Source organism: Bufo bufo, chromosome 3, assembly GCF_905171765.1.
Source record: "Bufo bufo chromosome 3, aBufBuf1.1, whole genome shotgun sequence".
Lineage (NCBI taxonomy): Eukaryota > Metazoa > Chordata > Amphibia > Anura > Bufonidae > Bufo > Bufo bufo.
Window position 1 is genome coordinate 592,688,782 of NC_053391.1, and position 18,173 is coordinate 592,706,954.

Consider the following 18,173-nt stretch of genomic DNA (forward strand, 5'->3'; position numbering starts at 1 on the left):
AAGTAAACCAGACATGAACCAGTCTACATCTCTTCAATAGATCATGGAACCGAAATAGACATCTTCCAATAAATCATGCCAAACAAGAACCAAAAAAAAACCCCAGAAGGTCTAATAGGTCTTTCAAATAGATCTATCATCTATTGACTGTGGGAATAACCATATTCACAAAACTGAAATTACTGAATGAATGATTACCAGTGACATCCTAGGTAGGATAAGCGTGCCCAGAATATTACTTCGGCCCGTAATGGCACTTTCATATCTATCATACAAGACATGGACCCTTGGTTCCTTGAAACATGTACTGGAAGTTAACGAAGCATGACCAAGCCATCATGCAGTGTTAGGAATTTATATTTACTATTTTATCCCTAGAATGATAATTATAAGATGATAGGGTGGTAGTTCACTTGGTTGTCTCGTTTCAGGATAAAACCGGACAACCCTTTGCATAAAGCTGCAATGGAGAACATGTAAGTTCTTATCTGCCAGATCCTGCACCACCGCTCCGGTTCCCCTGGCTGGACTAACCTGAAGAGGCCGGTGATTAACAGCAGCAGTCACGTGTTGTTGACGTGATGTCACCGTTGCAGCTGAGTAGATAGGGCCAGCCCAGGAGAACCAAAGTAGCGGAGTGGGGTCTGGTAGGTAAGTTCATATCCATTGCTCACTGCAGTTTGATACGGAAGGTTGTCCTGTTTCATCCTGAAACCAGATGCCCCTTTAAATATTATGGGCTATATTAAATCTTTTGGGCCCCAAAGAATGTGGACATCTGTGTGCTGTCTGCATCCGTGCGGCCGTATGTCCATCCCAACAAGAAGATAGAACATGCCTTATTCACATCCGTTTTGTGGACAAGAATATGCATTTTTACAATAGGGCGGGACAGGAAAGTGTGGGATGCACACAGCTGGTATCAATGTTTTGCAGATCCGCAGTTTGTGTGCAGCAAAACAGATATGATCCTGTGCCTGAGGCCTACGAGTTCCCAAGAGGCAGATTTGTTGGAGAAATTTTTGCCACTGAAAATCCGTTCTATAAACGTGAATGTGGTTGTTTTTACAGTATGAGCAGTGATTTCTGGAAGCCTTATTCAGATGAATGAGACCGTCACAAATGTTTTAAACAAATCTGCCCTATGTGAATATTCCCTAAGGCCAGGTTCACATCTGCGGTGGAGGCCACTGCATATCTGTCTGGCAAAATGGCAGCATCAAACCCGGAAACCTGATAGATCCCATTATAATCAATGGGATCCACTGGGCATCTGCAGTGTCTGGCATAGGCCGGGTCCAGCAATTCCTGTGCCAGAACAGAAAACTGGAATTTCATTACAGATGTGAACCTCACCTTAACTGTAAATTTCAGCTGTTTCTACCACTCCACCTATTGCTTTATTAAAGCCTAGCATGCACAAATAGTAAGTCAATTACAATTTTTACGTAATTTTATTAGAAATAATACCCATCATTTACCCCAGCAAACCAAGGACAGCTGAGCCGCAGCCACCATAAAATCATATCACATAATATTGACTCACAGCATAAAACAGACAAGCACTACGCCTTTCACATATGCATACCCACCACTTAAGACCAAACCAACCACTGGACCCTACATCTTGAAAAAACAACTAAAACTGCACACACACGCGCTCACAGCTTCTGGGAAAACCACAAAACCAGAGTAAGAAAACAGGTTTAGGTCATCGCACACGTAGAGCCGTTATCCACTACTGACTGCTGCCTAAGAGGATAATTAAATACCACCACATCTGGAAGAACCACAAATCACCTCCTAAGTGACAAGCCAAAAGTAACACAATGGCACCTCAAATCCAAACCCTTTGCCAAACCCAGCTCACAGTTTAGTAATGACGGGTCTGTTTAACCGAGGTCAAGCAAAACCATTATTTCATTTTAAATGCGGTAGGACAAAACACAACAACATATGGACTTAGGGGGTCATTTATTAAGACCCGCGTTTGAGATACCCCTTTGAACTGGCTGCGCCTGTTATGTTAGAGGCAACTACTAAACTTTGGCGTATCTAAATGTAAGACAGCTTGCTGGAGTAGATTTAGACCATTGCAATGCTCTTCTGTAGAAGTCCTTATCTAGGCCGATCAAGAGAACAGCAGAGCTGACTGTATTAGACGTGTAGTCGCTAACAAGAGATTGTAGGAACGCTCGTTAGCGATGATCCGCCTGTGTAAAAGTGTCGCCGATTACCCAACGAATGAACAAACGCTTGTTCCTCGGACAATAGCAATTTTTAAGCAAGCTAAAAAAAATCACCGTTAGCCGGCGGCAAATCGTGCAGTCTAATCACGGTTGGCTGACGGCAAATAATGATTTTGTATGGAGACAAGAGACAGCATTATTGATCGCTCGTCCCTATATTGCGGAAAAGATAATAGCAGCGGTCTCTCCGCTGACGAGCAGGTGATTTTCAGGAAGAACACTTCCTTACAGTCAATCGTCAGCTGGTCTAATACAGGCCTTCCTGTTATTGCAATTCTACATCGACTATTATCATTATTATAGGATTACCCCCTGGATAACATCTCATAGCAGCAATGGGTTCCTTACTTATATAGGATTTCTTATCATTTGTGTTGACTGCTACAGAAGGATAACATTTTATATTTAATTTTTCGATGGCAATGTACTACCGAAAAAGAAAAACCAAAAAAAAAAAAAAAACCTCTGATGGAAGTGTTCCTTTAAAGCAGACAGACATCAGTCTGTTTTAGTAAACACTATTATTCTCCTCCAAAAGTAATAATTCTGGAGCAGCTTTTCATTTTGTCCTTCCTGTTATTCCTCCTACAAATTTAAGAACAAATTGACACCTGGGTGTTAATATGCCCCTTGTCAAAGGGTTGCATCCCTACACAGTCTGACACGGTCAACGCTGATTAGACTGTGCGCAGGAACACACGCCCAACTGGTAACACCCAGTTATTTCTAAAAGGAATAACAGAGGAACGACACCCTGATTTCTAAGAAAAGATGTGCCAGAATTATTATAAAATGAGGGAGTACAAGTATTAAGACAGGCATGACGGGTCCTCTTTAAGGTGGAAGAAAAATAGGATTTCTTGTTGCTGCAGTATAAACGACATATAGAGGAGGTGTACTTTGTAATACCGCAGGACTCACCCAGTCCACAATAAGAATCTTCCTGACATTCAGTCTTTGTTGCAATTGCTTAGCTGCGATGGCTACAGAATTGAAGAAGCAGAACCCCCTGCGGAGACAATAAACGTAGCGTCAAGACACTTGGCAAGCTCATGGGGAAACACAGACATTTACTTATGAAGAGGACGCAAGAGAAACATCGCCATGAATAAAGCTACACCGCCCTCAGACATAGCCATGAATACTTTAATAGTGTCTCTCAGCAGTGGTACCAGAAGTTTAAATAAAGCATGTTCATACATGGCGGTGGAAGGATCCGCATGATGTCCCGGGGGCCTCACCAAGGCGAATCCGTTCTGTAACCAAGCAAAGAAAATCTGATGAGCTGACTGCACGATTCCAGCTATTATTTTAGCTCTAGGGCTGAATAACTTTTGCTCGCCCTTCTAAAGCAGACCTTAAGATATATTATTTTAGAGATCATCCATACAGATGGTGGGGAGAGAACGTGAAAGATGAAATGATGACAGAAAAACGTGAACTTCACATAAAAATATCATTTCATTTTAGGGGAAGTTACATACGAACACACACACGCCTATGCACACACACACGCACTATAGCGCCACTTTTTCAGGATTGCTTGCAGGGGTGTATCACATACCTTCAACTCCCGGGTGACAACTTTAAAGGCAAGGTCTATAACGCTACCAGCAGCCCAGCGTGCAGCATTGGAGGAATGGAGATCATTCCAGATGGTATCGCTGTCAACCTGTGTGTTCAAAGGTTAGGTATGAGAAAGGGCTCACACCCGCACGAACGGATTTGTGGTCTGCATCCGTTCCGTATTTTTTGCAGGTCAGATGCAGACCCATTTACATCAACGAGGCTGCAAAAGAAGTGGACAGCACACTCATGTGCTGTCCACATCCGTATGTCCATTCCACGGCCCCGCAAAGCACGGATGCCATCCGTGTACATTCTGCTTTTTGCGGAATGGAACGTCCTGCCCTCTAAAGAACTGTCCTATCCTTGTTTTACGGACAAGGATAGGACAGTTCTATGGAGGGCAGGACGTTCCATTTTGTAAAATGCAGAATACACAAGGCCGGTATCAATGTTTAATAATAATAATCTTTATTTATATAGCGCCAACATATTCTGCAGCGCTTTAAAGTTTTGAGGATCCGCAATTTGCAGACCGCAAAACAGGCAACAGTCGTAGAACACTTGTTAGCAATGATCTGCCTGTGTAAAAGTGCCACCGATTACCTGATGAATGAGCTCGTTCATCGGGAGATCGCATTTTTTATGCATGCTATAAAATCGTTTGCCGGGGGCAGATCGTGCAGTCCAAACACGCTTTGCTGCTGGCAAACGAGTCTGTATGGGAACAAATGACGTCATTAGCGATAGCTCCTCCAAATACTGAGGAGGAGATCGCGGCATGTAATAGCAGCACTCTCCTCCACTAACGAGCAGCTGATTGTTGGGAAGGAACGCCTCCTTCCCGACCATCGAAATGCTGATCTGCTGATACAACCCTAAGGCCGGCCATACACATAAGATAGCTATCGGCTGAACGCTAGTGACAACTATCAATCCTGATCCCCTCATGCAATTTTGTAGAGAGTCCTATTAAGGTATTTTAAGTTGCATTCCTAAAAATTCAAAATTTCTTTGCCATTGGATGTCACATTATGGAGGTTGTCTACCCGAGAAGCAATATCTAAGTAATATGACACTGCATAGAGCACTACACAAGTATGTCTCCATACCTCTCCATGTTCTTCAGCTCCATAGTAATGGTTCATGTGACAACAGTACGTTTCATGCCAACAATGGGACCAGAACCCATTAAGAAAAGCATGAAAACCTTTGTTAAAGAAAATGTACAGTCCTTACATAGACCATTCGTATGGAGCTGGTGCAGAATTTCCCTATGGTGGTTAAAGCTAAAAACCCTTTAAAATAATTTGCCAGAAAGCGTGAGGAGCAACTTGTGGGAAGTGGGAGAGAAAACTATGGCCCATTGCCTCAATAACACTGTAAATTGTGTAATAAGGTGACACTATAGCCGCCACTGCAATCAAACACTGACTTTCTGTAAGAAGAAGCCGTGCTGGATTGATCATTATGCCATATGTTCATGGAGACATCTGTGTGTGAACAGGTGTAATGTGTTCTCTTTCCATAGACCTGGACCATGTCTATAACAGACCACCAGTGGCCTTCATACCACGTAATTGATAAAAATGTCAATGTTCTTCTTTGGAATTTTTTATATCCAGTTCTAGATTGTTTCAAAAGCTTAAATGTCTAAAAATTTATTTTGTCCAAGTCACCTGGTAACCTAACCCAAGAGTGCATTGCTGGAGGATGAAGAGACTCAGGTCTTCAAGTGCTTATGAATAAAACACTTAATGATTTTGGGTGAGGCCGGAGTTTGAGAGTCTGTGCCTGCCCGTGCCTCTGATCTCAATTATGGTTTGATTTTAGGAATAAACGCACTGGAAAGGAATTTATTTTATCTTTTTTTTTCTTCTTCTTCTTCTTCTTTCATTTCCCGTGAAACATCTTGTATTCATCAGAGTCGCGTCAGCGCCAGGGAAATAACAAAGGAGACACGGAAAAACCTGGGGGATTCTGGGCTAATCAAACACATATGTGAGGCCTTAACTCAATCATCCCCTGAGGTTTAGATGGCCTGGCATAACGTTCAATATGGGTGACTCCCATTATAGACATATTTCTATGTATCTCTCTAATGTCCTGAAGAACCCTTCATGGCCCTACTGTCCTATGGTCCCTGACACCACAAAAAGTGCCTTCACTTGAGTGTCCAGCATGAGACGTAAGCAACCTCGTTTTTTACAACAGTCCAGAAACAAGGAATGCGTCTTTGGGGCTTCACATGTTCCATGTGTTAGATGAAAGGATCCCATATATCCCTGAAGGATAAGGTGGATGATTTCTGAAGTACCATTAGCTGTATTCTTATCAAAGGGGACAGTTGGGACCATGCACGCACCTCTCTCCATAAAGAGGTGTGACGTTACAGAGCTGAAGATCAAAGTATCCTACTGTCAACATAAACTTGTGTGAGATATAAAAGTGCCCCCCATCTGAGAAAAATATAGGCTGAAAGAATGACAAGAAGCAGGAGACAATCACGCTATGTGCCCATGTGCTTACAACTCGTGAGCTTTTGTGAGATTCAGGCCATATATAAAACTTGTGGAGCAAGAACTAGGATGTTCCTCAAAGCGGTTGTCCAGGATTTTCCACACGATAGCCCATCACTATCTGTTTGATGGCGGTCTGACACCCTGCGATCAGCTTTTCTACAGTAGCTCCAGTGCTGGACGTCAGCGCCGGAACTATCCAGGCCCTTCCACCGTGCAGGTACCGTAGTGCTGCTCCCATTCACTGCAGAACAGGTTAGGATCCGAGCTATCATAATGTTACAGAATACCCCTAACACACTAAGATGGGAAGGATCCACTTGCTTCTTATCCCTTCCTAATATCCAGTGTGGCCTAACATCACTTGTCCTACTCCAAACATTCATTTTCACATAGGGGCCTTGCAGACAAGTGTTGGCCATGCTGCGAGTCCGCAGCGCAGCTCCCGGCCTGAACTCTCGGCGCTGCATTATAGCACATAGCATTATATTGATTTATGATGCTATGTAACCCTTACAGTTCTGGAATGTATTGTATATAACTGACAGCATTATGCCAGTGTTATCCAATACATTCCAGAACTGTAAGGCCCCTTTTACACGGGCGAGTATTCCGCGCGGATGCGATGCGTGAGTTGAACGCATTGCACCCGCACTGAATACCGACCCATTCATTTCTATGGGGCTGTTCACATGAGCGGTGATTTTCACACATCACTTGTGCGTTGCGTGAAAATCGCAGCATGCTCTATATTCTGCGTTTTTTATGCAAAGCAGGCCCCATAGAAGTGAATGGGGTTGCGTGAAAATCGCAAGCAAGTGCGGATGCGGTGCGATTTTCACGCACGGTTGCTAGGAGACGATTGGGATGGAGACCCGATCTTTATTATTTTCCCTTATAACATGGTTATAAGGGAAAATAATAGCATTCTGAATACAGAATGCATAGTAAAATAGCGCTGGAGGGGTTAAAAAAATAAATAAAATTTAACTCACCTTAATTCACTTTCTCGCGCAGCCCGGCATCTACTTCTGTCTCCTTTGCTGAACAGGACCTGTGGTGACGTCACTCCGGTCATCACATGATCCATCACATGATCTTTTACCATGGTGATGGATCATGTGATGACCGGAGTGACGTCACCATAGGTCCTGTTCAGCAAAGGAGACAGAAGGAGATGCCGGCTGCGCGAGAAGTGGATTAAGGTGAGTTAAATTATATATTTTTTTTTTTTAACCCCTCCAGCGCTAGTTTACTATGCATTCTGTATTCAGAATGCTACTATTTTCCCTTATAACCATGTTATAAGGGAAAATAATACAATCTACAGAACACCGATCCCAAGCCCGAACTTTTGTGAAGAAGTTCGGGTTTGGGTACCAAACATGCGCAATTTTTCTCACGCGTTACAATGTTTTGCACTTGCGTGGAAAAATCGCGGGTGTTCCCGTAACGCACCCGCACATTTTCCCGCAACGCCCGTGTGAAAGAGGCCTAAGGGTTACACAACATCATACGGTAAATCAATATAATGCTATGTGATCCTGTCAGTGCTGGGAGTTCAGGCCGGGAGCTGCGCTGTGGACTCGCAGCGTGGCCAAGGCTCGTCTGCAAGGGCCTATAGTGTCCCCTATATTTTACCGGGTACAATGGAAATAGGCTTTGATTTGTACTCACCCCAAGTCCTCCGCATGGCAGCATGACAAACATCCTCTGAGACAGAATGCCTAGAAAGAAACAGGAGCCGGTCACTAGACTGATATACATACGTCACTATAGGATATAGACATGACAATTACATAATAATAAAAGTATATTAAGTCGCCATTAGCGTACCGTCACATGGTCACAATTCCTGATGCGGTTTTGAAAGCAAAAATCAGGAGTGGATCAGGAAAGGACAGAAAGTGTAAAGGACGGAGAGAACGTCTTCTCCTAATGGAGTTTAATTATGGTTTTGGCTTTCCAAACTGCAACCAGGTACCAGAGCGTGTGTCCGTACACTTAGGGTGGGTTCACATAACGGTTTATGCCTCCTTTTCACGTATATGTTAGAAAAAAAAGCATACATAGACACGGCACACCACATTCTTGTATCCTGCAGAGTCCGGTAAAAATACAATGGAACTCTATGGTGACGGAGGCCACTGTATGGCATCAGTCTGAGGCATCTGCTTAACGTATACGTTGTTTGCATACGTTAAACGGATGTGAAAAACGTCATGTGAACCCAGCCTTAGGCCTCATGCACGCGGCCGTTGTGCGGCCGTTCCCTGCATTGGCGACTGCAATTGCGGTCCCGAATGCACGGGCAACATCCGTGCAGCGGGCCGGACCCATTCAACTTGAATGGGTCCATGGTCTGTCCGCACCGCAAAAAATAGGACGTCATATTTATTTGCGGTGCGACACAATGGAAAGAGACACCATGGAAGCACTCCGTAGTGCTTCCGGTGTTCCGTTCCGTGACTCCGTTCCGCATCTCCGGATTTGCGGACCCATTCAAGTGAATGGGTCAGCATCCGTGATGCGTGGTGCACGCGGCCGTGGATTGCCGACCCTGCATGAGGCCTTACCTGTATAGTTATAACATTTCAGCTGATGTCCAGGAGTGGGTATAGGTAAGGCACAAACTATGGACATGTGTTGGCTATTGGGCTGCTTAGTAGCTCAACTCCAGTTTTTTTGCATTGTTTCAGGTCAGTCTGAGGTAGTTTGATCTCCCCATTCTCTATCATCAGTGTGTCACACTATTCCCACCATGCTTTACCCTGCAGCTTTGCTTTTTCTGACTGTCTGCTGTGTATAAACAAAAGCCCAACATGAAATCAGCTGGAGAGCAGACAGCAAGACAGAATGATGACCGTTTAATTATAATCTGCAAGAAGCACTAGTCATGGTCAGTCATTATAGAAGAAAGTGACACGATAGAAGGGGGAGGGGGATTTTGTATGTGAATAAATGGATATGGATTTACCAACACCATCTGACGGAATCTCCTCAAAGCTTAAATCCATTATATAACTAACTTTTGATGTCTGATTTATTAAGAGGACGCACTGGGATTCCTCGGACACCAGGATGTCGGTATAATGAAGCAAACAGTATGCAGGACACTATAGAAAACGGAAAAAGTCTATACTGTCACTCCACTTACTGCAAACGTATTCCTGCTACGCTGACAAGTTCTGCTCTGCTACATCTGTAAGTATGTTGAGAAATGGATGCGCACGACATTAACCCAGTGAATGAGGAATGATTAGGTCCATCCCTGGCTGTGTCTAATCTCTCATTTCCTATGCACAGCATTTGGCTCCAGGTCACTAATCAGTGCGGCTCTCACAGTAAAATAATCCCCGCTAACGAACTTTAATAAAGGGGAAATGCCAGGCAAATGGGAGTGTTATGGGGGTCATTTAGTAAACAGAAATACGCCTAAATTAGGCGTATTTTTGGCGCAGATTGTGGTGCAAAGGTCCCCGCTCACGCCAGGTCTAAAAAAATGGGCATGATGTGGGCAGGGAAGGGGGCGGACCAGCAGGCCCGTTTCATTCATCATTTTCTACGCCTGTTTTAGGCGAAGAAAATGGTTTAAATGTAACACAGCTTGGAAGCGGTGGTGGATCCGCCAAAGTTATGAAGAGGTCGATGCGTCTACATAACTGTGGCGCATCCACCGCCAGTGAAGGGCTTTATTAAGACCAGCGTCTAAAATGTCTTAATAAATGACCCTCTATGTGTGTCATTGTAAGCGTGTTACACACTCCTGGACTAAGTATATGTCATTAAAGGGGTTGTCCGCGTTCAGAGCTGATGGACATACCCAGCCCCCCTGATGTTAGCTTTGGAGCATTTCATGCTCCGATGCTCTCCCTTGCCCTGCGCTGGATCGCACAGGGCACAGGCTCTTTCATTTACAATAACACACTGTCAGGCGGAGGCTTCTGCCCAGCAGTGTGTCCGGTGACGTCACCGGCTCTGATGGGCGGGGTTTAGCGCTGCCCTAGCCGTTTTACAGGCTAGGGCAGCGCTAAAGCCCGCCCATCAGTGCCGGTGACGTCATCGGGCTCACTGCTGAGCGGAAGCCTCCACCTGGCAGCCCTATTTCGCGCAGGGCAAAGGAGAGCATCGGAGCATGAACTGCTCCGATGCTCAAGTCAGGGGGGCTGCCGGGGTGAAAATGGGGATATGTTTCGGTTCAGCTCTGAACCCGGACAACCCCTTTAACAAAGTGGACAAAAATATCATGAAATCAAAAGAGCACTGGAAGGTGAATGCAATCAGACACAAGTTTGGAATAAGGTCTCATACACACAGTCCTGCCCCATACACGGACCCTGTACACATATCATGTCCATAATACATCGTGCAATGCCATAGGGTGTCTATGTGCAGCTCCATATTCTCGGCTTCTGCCTGAGTAAAACCTCTGTGCCTCTACATAGATGAGACACACAGGATGACCGTTTTAGGTTTCCCAGTTATATATATTTATTGATATTTATTACTAATAATATTTATTTCATGTGTTACTCCAGTTTTTTGGTTTAAAATTGTTGCACATTTGCAGTCGTGCAGTTTTTGACTCCTGTGCCACTTTCCAACGTGGCGGGCATTTGGGCCAAGTTTGTAGTGTAGATCACTTTCATGTCTCATTTATCTTTCACGCCAGCCTTCCTCCTGGCTTACTTTTACGAAAATAAATGCAACCACTTGCACCAAATTTATTATTGAGTGCTAATTTCATAAATTTGGCACAGGTGCACATGGCTACTCCAATCTAAAAACGAATCTCAAATGCACCTACAATCATAGATCCATCCCTTGGTCTTCTGCTAAAGTTTGCACAGCCCTTGTAATTGTCTAAGTCAGGGGTCAGCAACCTTTGGCACGCCTTCTGTTGTGAAGCTACAATTCCCAGCATGCTCCATTCATTTCTATGGAGGGTCTGAGAAGAACAGAGCAAGTATGCATGCTGGGAGTTGTAGTTTCACAACAGCTGGAATGCTGGAGGTTGCCTACCCCTGGTCTAAGTGAAAAAAAAAGTTAAAGGGGTTGCCCCAAGCTTATCCCATATTCACAGCATAGGGGATGTGTCTGATCGGTGGGGGTCTGACAGCTGGGACTCTCACCAATCAGGTGCAGGGAGTCCAGTGTCCTCCACATAAAAGGATTAGTTGGTTGCACAAGCACAATGCCCCCTCCATTCTTCTCCGAGTACAGCGCTCGCTATCTCTGGCAGTGTGCATACTTGACTACTGCACCATTCATATGGGAATCCACATGTGATTGGTGGGATCCCAGAGATCAGACCCCGCTCCTGATCAGACACTTATCATCCATCTTGGGACAATCACTGTAAGGGCTCATGCACACAAACGTATTTTTTTCCGTGTCCGTTCCTTTTTTCTTTTGTGGCCTGTATGCGGAACCTTTCTCTTCAATGGGGCGGCAAAAAAATAAATAAATGTAAAATGACTCTGTGTGCATTCCGTGTCTGTATGTCAGCATGGCCATTCCACCCAAAAAATAGAACATGTGCTATTATGGAGAAAGGATAGGACCGTTCTATTAGGGGCAGGACGTTCAGTTCAGCAAAATGCGGAATGCACAGGCAGGTATCCGTGTTTTGCGTATCCGCAATTTGCAGACCACAAACATAGTGCATGAGCCCTAATACATCATCTGAACGGAAAACAGCTAAATGCACTTATTTGTTATTATTGCAAATGTTAATGTACCTTTGCTGTGTATTTGCTGACTTAAAAAAAATATTGCATAAAAAAAAACTCGGGCACTACAGATTGCGAAAATTCGAGTTGCATCAGAAGACAATTTGCAAAATGCCTATTTTATTTATGATAAATTGAGCATATACACAGTGTCCTACTGTTCAGGACGCCGCAGATACGTTTATTTCTTTGTGTTAATTTCTATATCCATCTATATCCAGTAATATTTAATCCAGACTCATTGGACCTGTTCCAAAATCACCAGATATTCATTATTGTTGGATGGCCACAGAAAAAGGACAAAATAAGGTCTGTTATTATAAATGATAAAAATATAGAATTAACAAAATATAAATTGCCTGTTTAGCTGGCTGTGTGCGCTCAATTAGATCAGATATTATTATATAGATTTACTCTCTCTCTCTATATATATTTATATAACACCCACAGACTGTATATATAGTGTAGGAGATACTTTTTAATAAAATGTCATTATATCTTGCATTGCAGTAACATGTACTGTATAGCCATGTGTAAAACAGCATCGTTCTCTTCTAAAGCAATCCCAAACCACGTGTATTCTCACAAATGTATTTTCCATCCTTATACCATCTGTTTTAACAACAGACAACGCACGGACCCATTCAAGTCAATAGGGCTAGTCATTTTTTGGTAACGGACCATGTGTCCGTTTTGAGAAGCTCCCTGCGTGCCCCATTGTGGTCCAGACTCGCCTATTAAAGCCTAAGGATGTCTATTGATGACAGCACATGTCATCCGTAACTGTTTGTCATGTATGCATTGCTAAGGGACGCTAAAACAAATAAAAAAAACAGGAAATCCAAATGAGAGAAAGGAATGACAAATGGATGTAAAAAAAAAAAAAACTGACACATGGAATCCAGATATACTCCATTAGAACATTCATATGGATGCAAAATGGTCATTTTGTTTTTAAAGATGCTAAATGGATGGGCCGTCTACAGAGAAATACCATCCATGAGATATTTAGTAAATTTTGTTGGATATTTTTGTTGTTAAGGTTAAAAGAATTGGCTGAATAATGTCTGGTGGCAATTCTTCAAATAATCACAGGGGGGCAGCAGAGCACTGAGAACATCAATGAAGATGCTGCACACTAGGGCAATGTCAATATTACAAATCATGGTCTACTTCTGAACTCCTACACAAAAAAACTTTATAACTTTTATAGTTAAATACTCCTAATAAATAAAAAGAATAAACAGATAATGGTTCTGACAGGAATAACAAGTTTTTCAAACACCAGAAAAAGAACAAAAGCTATCGCCTCCAACCTCATCTCAAGTCTGTAGCAAGGTCATACACTGAAGTCAATGCCAGCTCCAATGGGCTCCAGTAGGAAAGTTCAGTCTATTGGGTACTGGTCTTTTCTATCCATAAGTTGGGCTCCTTTCCTCAATGATGCCCTAAGTAGTAAACTATTCCACTTACCCCTATAAAACAAAAATATACAAGAGCAAAAGCAGACAAGAAGGGGGCTCTAAAGAAGGGCACATCCAAAAAATTTATTAGTATTAAAGGAGTAGTCCGACTTATTAAAAAAACATTTCCCTGCCAGCAATTGTGATAAAATAATAAAAGATTGTCTACTTACCTATTTTATTCCACATCACTTTCGGCACTGTCACTCTGGCTGCAGCAATGAGGTGCCTGTATATACTGCTGCAGCCAATCACTGCCCTCTTCAGTGTACGCCACATGACTGCTGAGGCCGGTGATCGGCTGCAGCGGTCAAGTGAAGTATATAGAAACATCATTGCTGCTGCCAGAGACAGCGGGGAGCATGAGAGCTAAACACCATCCCTACCCCATGTGTGACTCCAAAAAGACCTTTTTGTGCACACTTTCTCCATTATACATTTTTCCTTTATTAGGAAAGTTTTTATCTTGATCAAAATAAAGTGCCTTCTTTAAAGAATAACTAAACTTTCAGGCAACTTCGTTAAAAATGTTTTAAAGACCCCAAAATAACTTTTGTAGTATACATTATTAATGTGTTTTACTGTTTTACTAAAGAAATAGGAAGCCATCCTATCGCGCTTTAGAATCCGTATACTGGTACATCGCTGACATCCACTGTCCTGGTGATATAGGGACCGCAGCGGATGCTGGATGGGCAGAGGCACACATCGCTGCTCCTGCCTGTGCCCCCTCAGCTTGGCTAACTCCAGGCCTAGCATGTACTGATGTGCTATGCCAGGGTTTAGCTGAGCAGAGCAGACTCCTGCCTGTGCCAGCTCAGCACATAGGTACAGGGTCTAAACAAGGACTGCAGCATTAGCTCCTCTACATCCAGAGATAAAGCCTTTAGAAATCATGTCGGGAGTGAAAGGTGCAGGTATTGCAGCCCCCATTGGGACTCATGTATTGTGGCTACTGCTGCCAAACAAGACCAACATGGTGACCGTAGCCCAATCAGAAGTCACACAGCCCCCAAACCGTGTTCATTCTAAACAGTATTGTCCTTTCCTGCTTGAATGAACACCGTTCGGACTGATCAGGGTTACGTTGTGCAATTCCCTGATATATTATTTTACCTGTATCCCTTTCATGTATTTACCGTGCTGCCTGTGTATCCCCATTGTATAGAACAGAGTAATGTTAGTGCTAAACTGAAGCAAATCTTAGAGTGTATCCTAAGTATGAATCTAAGACTAAGAGTTCGGCCAAATAGTGATCTTGGTCGTGTTGGATTTCACCACGTCCCATCCCTTGTCTCCAAGGAAGATAGGCCACATATGTAGCTGGACCCACAGAAATAGACATGCATGCTCAGAACCCAGTGCACATGTCCATGGCGGGGGGTCGGGAATAATCGTTTTCCACAAGTATTTGGAGGACAGCGATCACATGTGCAGGGTCCGTTTTATTTTTCTGCACTTCTTAGCCTTAGGTCTCTTGCACACAACGTTGTGTGCCCGTGGCCATATTGCGGCCCGCATACGGCGGGTCCGCAATACACGGGCACCAGCCCGTGTGCACTCCGCATCCGTGAATGGGTCCGCAATCACGGAGATGCGGAATGGAAGCACGGATCGGAACCCCACGGAAGCACTAAGGAGTGCTTCCGTGGTGTTTCTGTCCGTGCCTCCGCACCGCAAAAAAATAGAACCTGTTCTATTTTTTTTGCGGTGCGGACGGATCACGAACCTATTCAAGATGACTGGGTCTCGATCCGTCCCAGCCGCCGCACGGATGTTGCCCGTGCATTGGGGACTGCAAATTGTGGTCCCCAATGCATGGAATGGATGCACAACGTTTGTGTGCAAGAGGCCTTATACTGCCATATACTCTGTATTCTCTGGAGCTGGCTTACCATATGTACTGCCTCATCCGCAGTATGACTAATGTGCTGTAAACAAGATGACAGTTCACACTGGCATTTCCAACCACTCCTAAGTTTAGATGAAATCCCCCTACCCCGCGTTATGTCCTGGGGGAGTCGGTGACGGAATGTTTTCCGTGTGGTGGCACTGCTGGGTCTGCAGGACAGGGAGTACATCCTGTGGACGGCACACCGCTGTTTGCTTTCCTCCATGTCTGGAATCTCTGACTCGTGTTTTGCTTCTCGGCGGGATATCGGTTTATGGGGCGGCTGTTATGCAGTATTAATAGAAAGCCTTGTTTTCGTCCAGCGAGCCAGTGCATTTATTTTTAAGTGGGTTTTCCTTTTAGTTAATCGCAAGCTTTCTGAATTATGTGGAAAACACTCAGCGCCACATTATGAAGCCGGGGTATTTATACTACGGTGCCACGGGAATGGATGTCCATGCTGTTACTTTACAGATGAACACAGCGCTCGCCGAGAGGCACTGTGTTACCTTCCTGTTTTGTTCCAGCACTCTACCAAAATAGCAGACGCCACTGCCCCGAATTCCTCTACACGTGCATGAGCAATGGTATCTCCAGATCTGCTGTACAACTCCACTATGCATGGTATTTCCTATTGTTGCACATGCAGAATAATAATAATAATCATACCTATCAAATGTACACAATGAAAAAATTCTATATTTTCAATGAACAGCTACTGTCAAGTATTTACTATTATATGTTCTATTCATTGGATCAGACCAGTGTGCACGTGCCGTCTCCCATCGCTCTTCTTGCTCACTACTGCTATGTCTATGGCAAAGCAGCAGCAAGAGGGAAGACGGCACGTGCACACTGCGCGCGCCTTCCTGTCATACAGCTGATCGGCGGGGGTGCCGGGTGTGGGACCCCAGCCGATCTGATATTGATGACCTATCCTGAGGATTAGTCATCAATATATAAAGCCCAGAGAACCCCTTTAAAAATAAGGCCTGGTGACAACAGAAGGATTTGCAAAAAGAGTCACAAACATATGGTCAATGCCCTCAGAAGCAGTCCATACGTTATTCAATACAGGACATAAATGCAAATGAGCCTCTAGGAGCCACGAGGGCGTTACCATTGCACCTAGAGGCTCTGCCCTCTCTCTGCAACTGCCGCGCCCTCTGCACTTTGATTGACGGGGCCAGGTAGAATGACGTTTACACTGCCTGGTCCTGTCAATCAAAGTGCAGAGGGCGCGGCAGTTGCAGAGAGAGCAGAGCCTCTAAGTGTAATAGCAACGCCCCCATTGCTCCTAGAGTCTCATTTGCATAAATTAAAACATCATTTTCTTCAGCAGTGCGGGCACATATGAACATGGGACCAACACAGATGGCTTCAGCTGCCAAGCGCACATGGTCAGCCGGTGTCATAGGTATGATACCTAAGGCTACTTTCACACCTGCGTTCAGGTGTCTGCTCGTGAGCTCCGTTTGAAGGGGCTCACGAGCGGTCCCGAACGCAGCCGTCCAGCCCTGATGCATTCTCAATGGAGGCGGATCCACTGAGAATGCATCCGCCTGCCAGCGCTCAGCCTCCGCTCCGCTCAGTGAGCGGACACCTGAACGCTGCTTGCAGCGTTCGGGTGCCCGCCTGGCTGTGCGGAGGCGAACGGATCCGTCCAGACTTATAATGGAAGTCAATGGGGACGGATCCGTTTGAAGATGACACAGTATGGCTCAATTTTCAAACGGATCCGTCCCCCATTGACTTTCAATGTAAAGTCAAAACGGATCCGTTTCATGGTTATGCAAACGGATCCGTTCTGAACGGATGCAAGCGTTTGCATTATAGGAGCGGATCCGTCTGTGCAGATACCAGACGGATCCGCTCCTAACGCAAGTGTGAAAGTAGCCTAACATGTATCCATCTACCCATCAATAACATGCTATATAGAACGTATATAAATAAACAACTACATCTGCTTTCACAATTATTCTATACCACCTGCTAATGCTTTCCCATATCACTTGATATACTATGGCCACCTAAAGGGTTGGGGCCAGTTGTGGTACAAGCTTGCAGCTTTATTACCATTACATCAGTTCAAATACGTCACTTATCAGGTCAAAGAAGACACAGTATAACAAAAGTAACCTGTAAGAAGTAGTGACTGTGCTATCCTAGACAAGACAACCCCACCCCTGGAAGATGGACACTGACTATCAGGACATCAGTCTGGGCGTTATGCCCATACTAGCAATGAACCTCCTATCACACGCTGTGATCATAGTTGGATACAGAAGGGCAAACAGATCCATGGATTTTTATGTGGGTTCATATATCAGGAGTTTATAAAGTGAAACTGTATTCTCATTATTGATTTCCTTGCTTTTGTGTAGTAATGAGGGAAGGCACGGTGTACCTGCGAGTTTCCGATTGTCCAGTTTCAGCCTATTGTGAGGATTGGTGCCGTAGAGAAGAACGTGCGTCTCCGTATGTACAGACTGCAGCTCTTCCAAGGACGCTTTCCTACCACGAATACACTGCCGAGAAAAAAGTAAGCATTTTAGCAGGAGCCTGTAGTGACTGGAAGAAAAATATGATATGTGAATAGAAGTGATTTATGTCAGGGTGAGTTAGGCTGTGTTCACATCTGCAGTGGAGACATCATAGGAAGTTCTGTTAGATAAGACGCCAAGAATAGAGCAACATACACAGATAATTTGCCATCACCACAAGAGGAACAATGAAGGAACCCCAAGAGATAC

At 44.3% G+C, this 18,173-nt stretch overlaps 1 protein-coding gene across 9 annotated transcripts in view; it reads right to left on the reverse strand.

The window, feature by feature from the left end:
* Positions 1–18,173, reverse strand: part of HDAC7 (histone deacetylase 7) — a 322,964-nt gene that overhangs the window by 22,204 nt on the left and 282,587 nt on the right. For all 9 annotated transcript variants that reach the window (XR_005777731.1, XM_040425874.1, XM_040425872.1 and 6 more), the window contains 5 exons: positions 17,828–17,948; positions 8,012–8,061; positions 3,814–3,921; positions 3,450–3,505; positions 3,171–3,258 (listed from right to left, as the gene is read on the reverse strand). Coding sequence is in view for 8 of the 9 variants with exons in the window: in XM_040425874.1 (XP_040281808.1) it covers positions 3,171–3,258; positions 3,450–3,505; positions 3,814–3,921; positions 8,012–8,061; positions 17,828–17,948 (423 nt within the window). In the remaining variant the exon portion in view is untranslated. The remainder of the gene's footprint in view (positions 1–3,170; positions 3,259–3,449; positions 3,506–3,813; positions 3,922–8,011; positions 8,062–17,827; positions 17,949–18,173) is intronic.